This window comes from Eimeria tenella, genomic scaffold (genome assembly GCF_000499545.2).
Source record: "Eimeria tenella Houghton genomic scaffold, Eth_scaff5, whole genome shotgun sequence".
NCBI classification, from domain to species: Eukaryota; Apicomplexa; class Conoidasida; order Eucoccidiorida; family Eimeriidae; genus Eimeria; species Eimeria tenella.
Window position 1 is genome coordinate 138,593 of NW_013543395.1, and position 12,609 is coordinate 151,201.

Sequence of the window (12,609 nt, forward strand, 5' to 3'; positions counted from 1 at the left end):
GTCAATTCAAAAGCTCACACAAGCATAGCGCGCTACGTTATCATAAGCTGTTTCGAAAGAGAAACTTTCCCCTGCGTTGGGCAAGTTCTGGGAGCTGCAGATCTAAGTGATCGGCAGCGCAGAACACCAGAACTGGTGAAGCACGCACTGGACACCGAAAGAAGCGAAACAACATCTGCGGGACAGTAACTGACGCAGCTCGATATTTCTGTGTCCCTTAAAATATGGTTAAAACGGGGATAACGGATAAAGGAAAGGGTGTCAACAATGCGAGAAGTCCACTTCGTCGACTCACTGTCTCCGCATGTTTGGTCTGCTCAGCAGCAGAGATCCATCAAAGGAGCAGCAGCACGCCCAGGTGCAGCAGCTAACTCAGCAGCAGTACCAGAATGTGCGGAAGCAGGAGACTGTGCAGCAGGTGCAGCAGGAGCAGCAGCACCAAAATGTGCAGCAGCACCAAAGACAGCTCATGAAGCGGCTTGTTGTGCTGCTCCAGCGGCAGAGCCCCTGCGCCGTAACTTTCCTTCTTGAAGTGCAGATGGAGATTTAAAAAGCATGTAATGAGAACTACAGATTTTATTTTGCTTTTTGATAAGTTAATTGAATTTGAAGGAGGCGCAGAAAGAGCTGCAGGAGAAGCAGCCGCTTCGCGTCTCTTCCTCAACGGGGAAGCGGTTTCACCAACTTCTTTCAAAATCAGTTCCCTTGGCCCTTTTAATGCAGGATTGCCTTTTCATTTTCCAAAGATGATTCGCCTCGTTATTGTTTCACTCGCTGCTGTGCTTGCGTTCTGCGAACACGGGACAGCAAGTGCTGCCACAACCGGCAAAGCAGGTAACGGATTATTCGGATGTGTATTTGCATTTTGATTCCAGAAGCTCACTAATTTAAATTGCAACTTCCCTTAATTTACGAGGCTCCTGTATGTGCTGAAGGTTCCTCTCAGAAACACTTGATTGCTTAACTGAAATGAACGAGGCAAGAGCAGCTGCTGGGCTTGCTGGGTTTGAGAAGGCAGCAAAGGAAGGGCAAGTGCTCCCGGAATATTCTACTGAAGAACGACAGATAGTAGCTTCTGATTTATGGAACGAAATCTGCCAAAACCTAGTGGGGGTAAGCCGTGCCGCAGGCTCAGTGCCCTTCCAAGTTCTGGAGCACCTAGCCAATTAACGTCATGTAGACTCTAGCGTATTCTGCAAGAGATGACATGCTTGTCTGGTTTTCGATTATCCTATGCAAAGGAAGAAAGCAAACCCAAGGAAACCCTGAAATTGGTGGGAACGCCCGCGCACTACCTTGGCGAGAAAAACTGCGAGGCGGCAGTGGAGTACTGGAATGAAGGCTTTTCCCTCTTCAAGAATGAGATTCCCCCAGCATACACGGCGTCGAGCAGCCGAGATGTCTATAACGACAAGGCTGTCTCCTTTGTCGCCCTCTATAGCCCCAAGGAAAGCCCTGTAGCTAGCTGCGCCTTTGTTACCTGTACAACACCGGGCGCAAACGCAACTGCTCCCCCAGCGCAGCCTGAAGACCCTGACAGCGGGCCATCAAGGAGCCTTCAAGAGGAATCCAAAATAACTACAGCCGTTATGTGCTTGATCAACCCGGAAGCACTGGATCCTAACGAAGCTCCATTCACGTGAGGAAACACTTCAGGGTTACGGAGTTCGCTGGATGCATCCCAGAGTGAATCGAAAGCTTAGCTTCATCTGCAGTCTGTGTATGTATCGATTTCTCCCGTCTACAGTTAATGCCGTGTCGTGCGGTTGGACTTGCAGGGAAGATGAATGGAAGAAGATTGTTCGTGCTCTAGGGAGCAGTGGGATTTCCCCAGTCACGCCCTCATTGACACTTGGGGTCATACTGGCAACTTTTGCCTATGGTCTCGTTTAAACTCTTAGTTGCTGTGCAAAATAGGGGAACTGGATGGAAATGCCATTGCCCGCCTCGTGGGACAGATAGTCGAGCATGCGCGACCAAGAGGGTTGTTGTGGTACTTTACGGTTCGAAGAGTGCGGAAGAGGGAGCTTTTCATGCCCCTGGCAGAGGGCTGCCACGATTAGGTGGTGCAGATGCATGCCATGTGGTGCCAGGTGTCACTTTCGACATTCTCCAGACATTTATGTCCCGCATTCTCTACTATCTTCTGGTATATGTGGCCACATCAACGTAGTAATGGTGGCATACAACATGGCTGCCTGTTTGGAGGTTGGGCCTCCTCATACGAGGTCGGCCCGAATCGAAAGGCTTTTGTCAAGGCACGTCTTTTCCTGTGCAAACTTCAAGGAAGTGTTTCAATGGAACGCCGTGTAGGCATTCTGGAGCTAGCGATAGGGGAAAACGTCGACAGATAATACCCGTGTGCCCCACCTTATTCTTTCCTGTATTGTTTGACTGAGGGTCATCTATGTCGATACGTTGCAGTGGGCATTTGTGTAGTAGTGAAGTAATACTGCTTTGCCGAAAAGCATTCGCGCGATGCAATGCTTCTTGCCCTGCAATGCATCAGTTCGGAGATGCACACAAATGGACTCTGTTAGCAGAAAATGGTTCAAAAGAGAGGTTTTCTTCGCATTGGCAAGTTGCGGGTGGTGCTTATCTGAACGGGTGATGGGGCCGGGCAGAACACCAGGACGAGCAGGGCACCGGGTGCGTAGCACACAGCGTAAAATGCCATATGCGGGATGCGGACCTGTTACGTTCAGAATTAGATATTCTTAGCTACCCTTGAATTGTGGTGGAAAATGAGACAAGGGAGCAAAGAGAGACGCCAGCACAAAAAAGAGCTGCCGGCCCACGTATGTCCCCTTGGAGCCCCTGCGCCGACAGACGCGCAGCTTACACCAACTTCTCCCAAAGCACGATTACTTTGTCTGCTCAGCATTCATTCTGAGACTAAGTTATGGCTCGTATTCTTCTTAAATGCTGCACATAGGCCCGTGTGCTGGCAATATCCATGCCTTCTTTTTAACAGCCACATGAACGCATTGCCACACCCCAAACACATGGGGAGAACGTCGTACAGCGATGCAACTGTACTTTTGATCAATCGTTCCATGTTTCATCACCTCTACTGCGCAATTTGGGAAGCAGCCCTTCTGGGGTTCAGGCGTGTGGAATCGTCTGCAATTTGGCACAACCTGGCTTCCTTGCTGATTCTGCAAAGTGAAACCAGTGACCTAGCGAGGAATTGAGTTCAAGTGACTGCCGCTGATTTTGCCAAGGATAGCATGGTTAGTTTTGCGAAATGCTGCCTATAGGCTAAACTGCTTGCTACTATTTATCCCCTGCATGTGTTGTGGCACAATAATTGCAATTACTGCCAAGCTCCACGAAGCTGCAGTTCGCCCAAGAGACGCAGCTTTTTTGCCTACTATAGACCTACATGCCGCATTTTATTAATACGCTTTTGGATTATTCGAGGGCTCAAGCACGCTTGTTGTGGAATACTAACCATAGCCGTTCTGGAGGGTGACACAATCAAGTGGATTCGAGCGAGCTGCTCTGTAACGTATCTGCGCCCTTGGGGTCCGTTAATGCAGCACAAAAATCTTCATATGAGATTCGGAAGGACTGGGGTTGCCTTAAGGGCCCATAACAATGCCTGTACGTCGACGAGTAGTTGGCGAAAACCGGCTTGATGCGTTCACTTAACAAGGTGAGTTGTAATCTTCCCTATGTATACTTGTGCCCACAAGTGATTGAGATACGAGAAACCTAATTGGACTGAGGAGGAAAAAGCGTTACGTGTGGGAAGGGCGGGTCATGATAGTTCCGGTCTTTCCACTTTTTCCTCATGGGGGGAGCCACTCTGGGATTAACAACGAATGCGAGGTAAGAATTGCCCCTTTTAGTTTTCCCCTCCACGACTACACTGAATGTTTTATTAACACTCTATACATGCTATGATACTTCTTGTCAAGAATGCCTGTGCAATTTATCTGCCGTTTATTGAGCCTTGAGGCTGAATCGTTCTCAGTGATTAGAGAAACCTCGACAGTAAGCATAAGAAACGGTGGGCTAGGGCCAGTGATTCTCAGCTGTTGCTTTTGTATTCGGCATGCATAGCCAATTCCCCTTTCATCCTCAAGCCCCCCTAGCCGTAGCCCTGAGTGCAGCCACAGATTCGATAAAGTGTCCTAACTCGCATTTAAGGAACAATTAGGGGCAATAGCCGGGAAAAGGCTGCAGCGCTGCAATGAATTATTTCAAGAGCATTCTATGTAGGTCGGAGACAGCTCGATTCTCAGAGATCAGCTGGAAGAGTTCTTGCGGGCAGAAAAGGTTAAAAGGCGGCCTACAACGACATAGCTCTGTTTCTTTTTGTCTTCGTAGCCAATTCCTGACTTTTTCGCCAGATTCCCCGCCCACATTGTTCCCGTAGCAGGGGTTAAGCCTCCCTAGCGCGAAGGCCAACTGCTCAACTGCCCTGAAGCGAGAGCGCCCATGACTCAGGCTTCTTTTTTCCTGTCCAGACAGTCAGACTGCACTTAAAGCGGATCGTTGAAACACATTCCAATGCCAGAGCTTCTCTAAGCACGTCCGCGGATGACCGGGCTTACATCTAAGGGCACATCTACCTTTTCTGCTGCTTTTCTCCCGCTCACTAACACCTGCTGTTTTGTGCTTCGTATGACAATGGAGAGAAAAACAGAGAAACCTGCAAAGGCTCTTACTCCTTTTGATGACCACGGCTCAGCAGAACGTAAACCCGCCTTATCTTTCTCGTGTGCCTTTGGTGACTCTGGAGCGCGCGAGCAACGGGCACTCATGGCAGCATGTGATGGTGCAGTGCGTGTGTTTTCTCGTGTGCACATTGAACACAGTTCTAGAATACTACATGTGGATCAGCCTTTGTGGCATTCACTCGTTTCCAATGAAATGCGCAGAAGGCTATGCACCACTGTAGGGCGCCAGCACGCCGCGGCAAGCGACCAGCCGACACGTTTGCAAGCAATCCGCCTTCAAATAAATGCCTTTTTATTATCAATTAGTTGGTTGTGGGTGTTTGGTGACAGACTAGAAAGAGGGACTTGTTCTACTTTGTGCGGTGTGAAGGACGTGGCCAATAGTGCCAGCGACCCGTGGACGCCGCATTTTGTTGCGTCTTAAACCTCCAGCACACGAAAAGTTTAAACTTACTGGATAATTATTCAAATATTTTACTCACACTATTAGCTTCATTATCATATAGTGCTGAATGCCTGTTCTTTCGAAAAGTGAGCCTCTTCATCAGTGTGGCACTAGCTCTCACGGCAGAAAAAACGCAAACATGTGGAATGAGCGTAGCTTTTCAATATATTAAAGCAACACATCTCTTTCATAATCAAATTTTCCTTGTTTTCCTCTCTCTAAATGTTGGCAAAAAGTAGAGGATGTTGAGCCGTCAGTTGCGAGCAGCAAGCTCAAGGCTCAGGCTCGTCAACAGGCTATCAGCCGTGTCGTCACTCATTGAAACGAAACCAAAACGCTCCAGTCGCCTTTGAAAAACATTTTCCCTTACTAATTTGCTACCGAAAATGACTCGTCTTGGTTTCGTTTCTCTCTTTACTGTGTCGTTGCTCCTCCGGCAGGATGCAGTCAGAGCCCAACAGGACGGTACTTCTCCAAGAGCAAGTGAGGGCCTTCTCGCGCGCCGCTTGCACTAACTAATTTTGAGTGAAGTCGTAATTGTGTGGCTGCATTCGTCTTCCCGTAAATTGTGTGCGGCAATTTTCCCAGCAACATTGGAGTGCTTGGAAGCGATGAACGGGCTGAGGACGGCCGCAGGGCTCGCCGAATTTAAAGCTGCTTCGAATCCTGCTCAAGTTCTACCAAAATATGAGAAAAATTCTCAAAGGGACGTTCAAATAACCGCTGAAACACTGTGGGGGGAAATATGCCCCAAAATTACAGCGGTAAATCGCAATCCCTGCGTTGTCAAAGTAGAGTTTCTCAGTGTTCTAGGCTGTTTCAGAGCCCGAAATCATATAGGCACTCAGCTCATGTTTCTTCTTCTTCCTGTTGAGTATAGACGGATTCCACAAGAACTACAGAAGCTTCTAAGTTGACTGGTACATTTGCGTACTACCCCGTCGCCGATGGCAAAAATGATTGCAACGCTGCAGTGGAATATTGGAAGGGCGGATTTTCCCTTTTCAATGATGAGATCCCCCCGAAATACGAAGGCACAAACCTGCCCACGGTGTACAGTGACAGAGCTGTTTCATTTGTCGCCCTCTACAACCCCAAGCCCGATCCCGTTGTCAGCTGCGTGCTCCTCCAATGTCCTCCGGCTTCCGCTGCTGCCCCTAGTGTCCCTGGTGTCCCTGGTTCTTCACGAAGACTCTCGGATAGCTCCACCACAGTTGACTCTGTCATTTGTTTGACTAACCCCCCTGCTTTGACGAAAAGTGCAGCGCCATTCACGTACGAATTCGTTATAGACCACGCGTACACAACCCTCCGTGCTGCTTGGGCAGCCAATGCATCCGTTTCAGATGCACTGTAGCCTGTTCAGATTCATTCGTTTAATGTGCTTTGTACTGTATTTGCAGCGAGGATGAATGGAATAAAATCGGTGAGGCGCTTTCTGGCAGCAAGGGCGGAGTTTCCCCCGTAGGCCCTTCTGTCGCACTTCTTTCTGCGGCAGCCATCTCCACCTTTGCTTTCTTGTAGGAGGCCTCCGGCTGTTTGGGACAGTAGCAATAGCCATACCTTTCAAAACTTTATCCGAATGAAATTCGATTCTATTTATTTGGATGAAATCGTGGCTGGCAGATGCGATCGTTTCCAGAACGACATTAAAACGCAGAAACACGATATCATATGAGCCCTCGCAGCAGAGGACCGTACATCGTGTGAGGCTGAGTATTATCTTCTACTCATGGAAGATTTCATGCAGATCAGCATGAAACAATAACCGAATGGTTGTTTTCTGCCTTGGAAAACCTTGAGCTTTTTGAAGCTTGTCTATCAGAACTAAATAAACAAAATGTCTAATTACGAATATTGGGCACCAAGCAGTTACTTGACTATTTCAGCAGGGCTTGCGTACTTCACGCACTTATACCATTGGCAAAGGGGTGGCGTATATGCCATTTCGAAGCTGATCGTGCAATTGCGGGAATTCGTTTGAAGGAAACGATAGCTGCTTCCAGCTAGAAACGGATAATTGAGATATCAACTGTGTTTTTAAGCTTGCTTCGACACTTCGAATACCGGTCAGGCATTTGCTAGTGAATCATTACACTGTAGAATGCCTTACTCGGTAGTCCATTTAAATTATAATCAGCCAATAGCACGACGCAAGCGTTTAGACTAGCGCTCAGAAACACCGCTGTAGGAGGTAAAAAGTGCATAGCTCGCTTCCTAACACGTCCTCAACTTCTTGTGGCATGCTACGATGCCGAATGTTGAAGGTGAGTAGCTCTTGCCTGTTCGGAGCGAGGAATGTACTGGCTTAAAAAGCGCCCCTATATTACATAAGGACCCCTTTTAATTACTGTGGTATCAGGCAACCGTCTACAGCGACGTCGTCAGTACTGGTCAGTACTGGATTATTGTGGACGTGAATGTATCGGAGGAGAAATAAAGAAGACAGACGGTACCTGGGTAGGCCTGTGAGTAGAGTAGGCCATGATTGTGAATGGTTCGTTGCAACGGGATCTCTCAGCTTCAGATCCGCTAAGAGCAGGCAGCTACAGCACTACAATTTTACTCTTTGACAGTGATCGGTCAGTACGCTGAAATGGCGTGTCTTGTGATCCTTTCAGCCGCATATGTTCCAGTAGCCGGCCTGGACGAAAGGAAAGGAGTGCTAGTATATGCCCACGAGCTGTATGCCTGGTGTGGCACGATGGGCCTGAATCACGGAGATAGAGGAAAGTAAGGTGAACAACAAAAACTGCAACATCACAACTGCCACTGTTAACGGCAAACAGTTAATCACGTTTCTCCACGAAGTTTTGTCCAAAATAATTACAATACTTTCCATTTTTGGGCTTCCTTGACCAATAAAGACACGGAAACGTGCCATGACACAAGCGGGAAGTGACCTGGCGTGAGGACGTTCAACCAGCCCAAACAAGCGGGCATGATTTGCAACACCAGTACACTACAACAATGCTGCACCCGCAGAAATATAGGCACAACATTGGTAGTGATCCCAAAGAAATTTGGGACTGGTTGGCATAAATACATATGGAGAATATTGAAAATCTCACCTGCTAGCACATAGCATGCATCGCCAGCACCTGCTCCCGGCAACTATCTGCAGTGGCTGCAAAAGGGTTCACCTTCTGCTTTTCTCGACATAAACGATAAATACCAGAGGCCTCAGTGACCCCCTACCTGAAGGTGGCTACCGTTGATTCTACCAAGGATAGCATGATTAATTCCGAAAATCGCTTCTGTGAAGCTGTCTTCCATCAATTATTCCATGGACGTGCTGCGGCCCGAAATTTGTGATTAATGTGGGTTACGCAATAACGCAGAACAACAGGACCTGTGAGGCATCCAGTGAAGATTTAGAAAGACACAAATGGATGCTTAGCGCGTGGATCCACATTGATCGATATCCTTTTCATTTAGCTTGAATGGTCTGGAAAAGAATAGAGATGAAACGAAGGCAGATGCAAACATGAAGCGTAGCCGCTCCAACCCGGCCTACGGGATGTCCCCTTTCAACCCATTCGCCGATAAGGGAACGACATTCACCAGCCCCCTTCGGAAATTTTCCCCGCAATCTCTTTTCCTAGCACTTTTATGTTGAAAGATGCTTCGTCTCTCCTGTATTCCACTCGTTATTGTGTCTGTGTTCTGTGGACACAAGACAGAGGGTGCCAGCACAACCGGAACAGCACGTGGGCATTTTGCTCCTGTCTTTGCCTCATCTTGACGCAACACATTTTTTGCACTTAAGCGTGGAGATTACTCGCCGTCACACATTTGGTGTGTATTGGAGTTCTCAGAAACGCCTAGTTGCTACGCTGAGATGAATGAGGCAAGGGCTGCCGGGGGACTCGTCGAGTTTAAGGAAGCAATCGCTGAAACACAAGTACTTCCGAAACACGCTGGCACCGGTAGAACAACAACACCGGCAGATTTGTTGGAGCAAATATGCAAAAACGTGGTGGGGGTAAGTGTCACAGGGACACTGCCATCGTGAGTTCTGGTGCACTGCACCTAGTCCCTGGACATCTCCCACAGTAGGCGCATGCAGAAGTCAAATGGGTTTCACATGCCAGGTTGTAACTCGCCCTTTGGGTTACTAATAACCCTTTTCGACTTCGGCATTTTTAAAGCTATCAGCATCAATACAAGATGCAGGCAATGGATAGATATGCTACATCCAACACATAATCCAGGACACGAAGCCAAGGAATTTCTTACGGTGTTTTATCGTTTGTCTTGAAGACTGCGGGGGTTGAACTTTCTTCGAGCCGCACCAGAAGCGCACGCCATGTGCAGCCAGGTGTCATTCTCGATGTAATTCCAACTATTTTTGCCCATTAGCTCTCATTACCTTCCATAGGACTGTCAGTTCTGTGGCTATTCCTAAGCGCGTGTAGCCTTAACGGGTGATACAGTGGTGGTGTACACCATGTATGTCTGTGTGAGCAGCTTGAGGTTCCCCACACGAGGTCACTTTAACTGTACGTTATTGCGAACTTTTGTATCCTCTTTAAACAAGCAAATGCTTAAATTGAACTCATTGTGGACATTTTGAATACAATGCCGTCGAGAAATACCCTGTAACGTCTGACGGGCCGAGGGACCATGGTGCGCTTCCAACATCTTTTAGAGGGGAGCAACTTGATCAATAGTTCTCCTGTCCCCCAAATTATTCTACCTTGTTTTGGTAAATGAATAAACGCGCATCTATTATTCTACCTTGTTTTGGTAAATGAATGAACGCGCATCTAAGTGGGTTGTAGTGAACACTTGTTCATGCATGAGTTTAAACCACTCTGCAACGTGTTGCTGGCGAGCATTCGTGCAGGGATTACGATGTTTCTTGCTCCCTGATACGGCAGTTCAAAACAGGAAAAAAGTTTATTAGGCCAGTATATTGAAGTTTAGCTCAAGGGAGAAGTTTTACTTGCATTGGGCATGCACTTGGCTGTGAAAATCTCGATGGGTGTTGCGACAACTCCAAGCGAGAGAACCTGGAAGGCAGATGTACCACAATACATAAAAACCCACGTGTAGGGCTGTTACAAAAAGATAATCTATATTTTTTTTTACTTGAATTATTGTGAAAAAGATGAAGAAAAAAGGAAAGACCTCAACGACAAGCACAACCACGGGAACCCTGCCCACAATGGTCCCCTTCACGGTAATTCCTAGGGAGGCAAGCAACGTTCTCCAACTCCCTTCAGAGCTTACTCGTCTGGCCTTTTTATTCCTGAATTTTATTTGATTGAAAATGCTCAAGATGCTTCGCGTCCTTCATATGTCAATCGTTTTTGCGTCGGTGTTCTGTGGACAGACAGAAAGCGCTACCACAACCGGAAAAGCAGGTAGGCATATTACTCCCGTCTTTTCTTTGATTTGATGCAATTCCTTTGGTATTTCAGCCTGGAGCTAGTTTTGTTTCACAATTTTTCTGTGTGTGTTGGAGTCTCCTCTCAGAAACGCTTAATTGCTTAGGCGAGATGAACGAGGCAAGAATGGCAGCGGGATTGCCGAAGTTTGAGGAGGCAACTCAAGTAGGACAAATTCTGCCGGAACATTCTTCTTCAGGAAAAGACGTAGCAGCTTCTACTTTATGGGACCAAATATGCAAGAAAATAATGGGGGTAAGAAGCTCCACAAGCACACTGCTGTCGTCAGTTCTGTTATACCTAGCTAATTTACAAACTACGGCGAATGCAGTAACGGGTGCCACATTTGGGATTTCTTTCGTTCTATTATGCGAAGGTTGCTGGCGAAATAACTGAAATCCAAAAATTGAAGGGCATGCCCGCATACTACCCTGGCGAGAAGGACTGCAAAGCAGCAGTGCAATCGTGGAAAGACGGCTTTTCTCTCTTCAATAACCAGCTGCCTCCAACATACGTAGAATTGGGCAACCCTGAAGTGTACAACGACAGGGGTATCTCCTTTGTCGCCCTCTATAACCCCAAGGCGAGCCCTGTGGCCAGCTGTGCCTTTGCCACCTGCACAACAACGGGCGCAGGTCCAGCTGCTGCTGCAGCACAACCTAAAAGCCAGGGTGGCCACTCACCAAGAAGGCTTCAAGCTGAAGCTCAGACACTTACTGCCGTTATCTGCTTGACGAACCCGGAGGCCTTGACTGCTGGAGCAGCGCCATTCAAGTAGGAACACACAGGACCATGGACTTAGCTGGCTACATAAGAATCAAAGCGCATTGATAACTTTGTGCAGAAGTAGTTATTATGTGTGGCACTTGCTTTCACTATGCTGAGTCATCAATATATTGTTTCTGTGGCTGGATTTGCAGGGAAGATGAGTGGCAGAAGATTGCCCACGCTATGAATGGTACTGAAAGTGTAAAAGGCAGTTGGGCTCTACAGGCCAGGCCGTCACTGGCCCTTGGGTTAGTAATAACCCTTTTCGCCTACGGTCTTTTTTGAGCTATCAGCACCAGTGCAGCATGCAGGCACTGGATAGATATGCTACATCCAACAATTAATTCAGGACACCAAGCCAAGGGAATTCTTATCGTTTGTCTTGAAGACTGCGGGAGTTGAACTTTTTTCCAGCCCCTACAGAGGGCTGCCACGAGGAGATGCTGGGAGTGCACTCCCTGCACGACTTGGTGTCATTTTCGATATACTCCAGACGCATTATCGCCTAATAGTTTTTACTTACCTTCCGGTGATGCAGTGGCGGTATATACCATGCATGCTTCTATGGGCAGCTTAAGCCTCCCCATACAAGTTCACTTCGTTGGGGCGGGCTTGTGAATTGGAATGTTTTTGTATCATTGTTGGTCAAGTAAGTGTTTGAATTGAACGCATTGTGGGCATTTTGAACCTAGTGCTGTTGAGAAGTGCCGTGTTTTGGCTTTCTCACGCGCTGACTCTCCACAGTGTCTCCACGTGATTTGAAGCAAGAGTGATTTAGTCTCCCAACTTATCCTTATTTACATAATTAAATCGGGGTTTGCTTCTAGATATGTTACAATGGACATTTGTGCAGGCATAAATTCGAAACGCCTGATGTGGGTGTTTTCCACCAGCTTTTGCCCCAATAAATGCATGCACACAAGCTGAGCAAGCCAGTATAAAAAAGAATTTTCCAAGTGCAATGTTTTTTTTACATTAGGCATGTTCTGGGTGGCGTAGATCTCCGTTGGTGACGCGGTAGCGCAGAACAACAGAACATTCGAGTTGGCGGTGTTATCACGAGAGGTGCAAATCACTGTTCAGCGCGAAAACACAAATTAATCAATATGCATTTCATTTAGCCTGAAGTAACGTGAAGGAGAAGATGGAGGAGAGAAGACATGCGCCAAGCCGCTCGCCGCTCGAACCCCGCCCACTGGACGTCCCCTTCGCTCCAATCCGTCAACAAGAAAGCGGTATCCCTTCAAGGAATTTTCTTTTCAAATCCTTTTTTCTATAGCATTTTTGTGTTTAAACATGCCTGGTCTGGTTTCTA

The 12,609-nt window shown here is 47.5% G+C and overlaps 3 protein-coding genes across 3 annotated transcripts; all 3 read left to right on the forward strand.

Moving 5' to 3' along the window:
* Positions 1-746: 746 nt before the first annotated feature.
* ETH_00010860 (SAG family member) lies at positions 747-1,893 on the forward strand (the record flags this gene model as incomplete). The annotated part of the gene is made up of 4 exons (XM_013377291.1): positions 747-834; positions 947-1,113; positions 1,242-1,639; positions 1,779-1,893. The coding sequence occupies 4 exons, from the start codon at positions 747-749 to the stop codon at positions 1,891-1,893; spliced, it is 768 nt and encodes a 255-aa protein (XP_013232745.1).
* Positions 1,894-5,519: 3,626 nt separating this feature from the next.
* ETH_00010865 (SAG family member) lies at positions 5,520-6,657 on the forward strand (the record flags this gene model as incomplete). The annotated part of the gene is made up of 4 exons (XM_013377292.1): positions 5,520-5,616; positions 5,722-5,897; positions 6,014-6,408; positions 6,537-6,657. The coding sequence occupies 4 exons, from the start codon at positions 5,520-5,522 to the stop codon at positions 6,655-6,657; spliced, it is 789 nt and encodes a 262-aa protein (XP_013232746.1).
* Positions 6,658-10,417: 3,760 nt separating this feature from the next.
* On the forward strand, positions 10,418-11,579 carry ETH_00010870 (SAG family member; the record flags this gene model as incomplete). Its single annotated transcript, XM_013377293.1, has 4 exons — positions 10,418-10,502; positions 10,615-10,781; positions 10,903-11,300; positions 11,447-11,579. 4 exons carry the CDS (start codon positions 10,418-10,420, stop codon positions 11,577-11,579), a joined length of 783 nt encoding a protein of 260 aa, XP_013232747.1.
* Between the last annotated feature and the right edge of the window lie 1,030 nt (positions 11,580-12,609).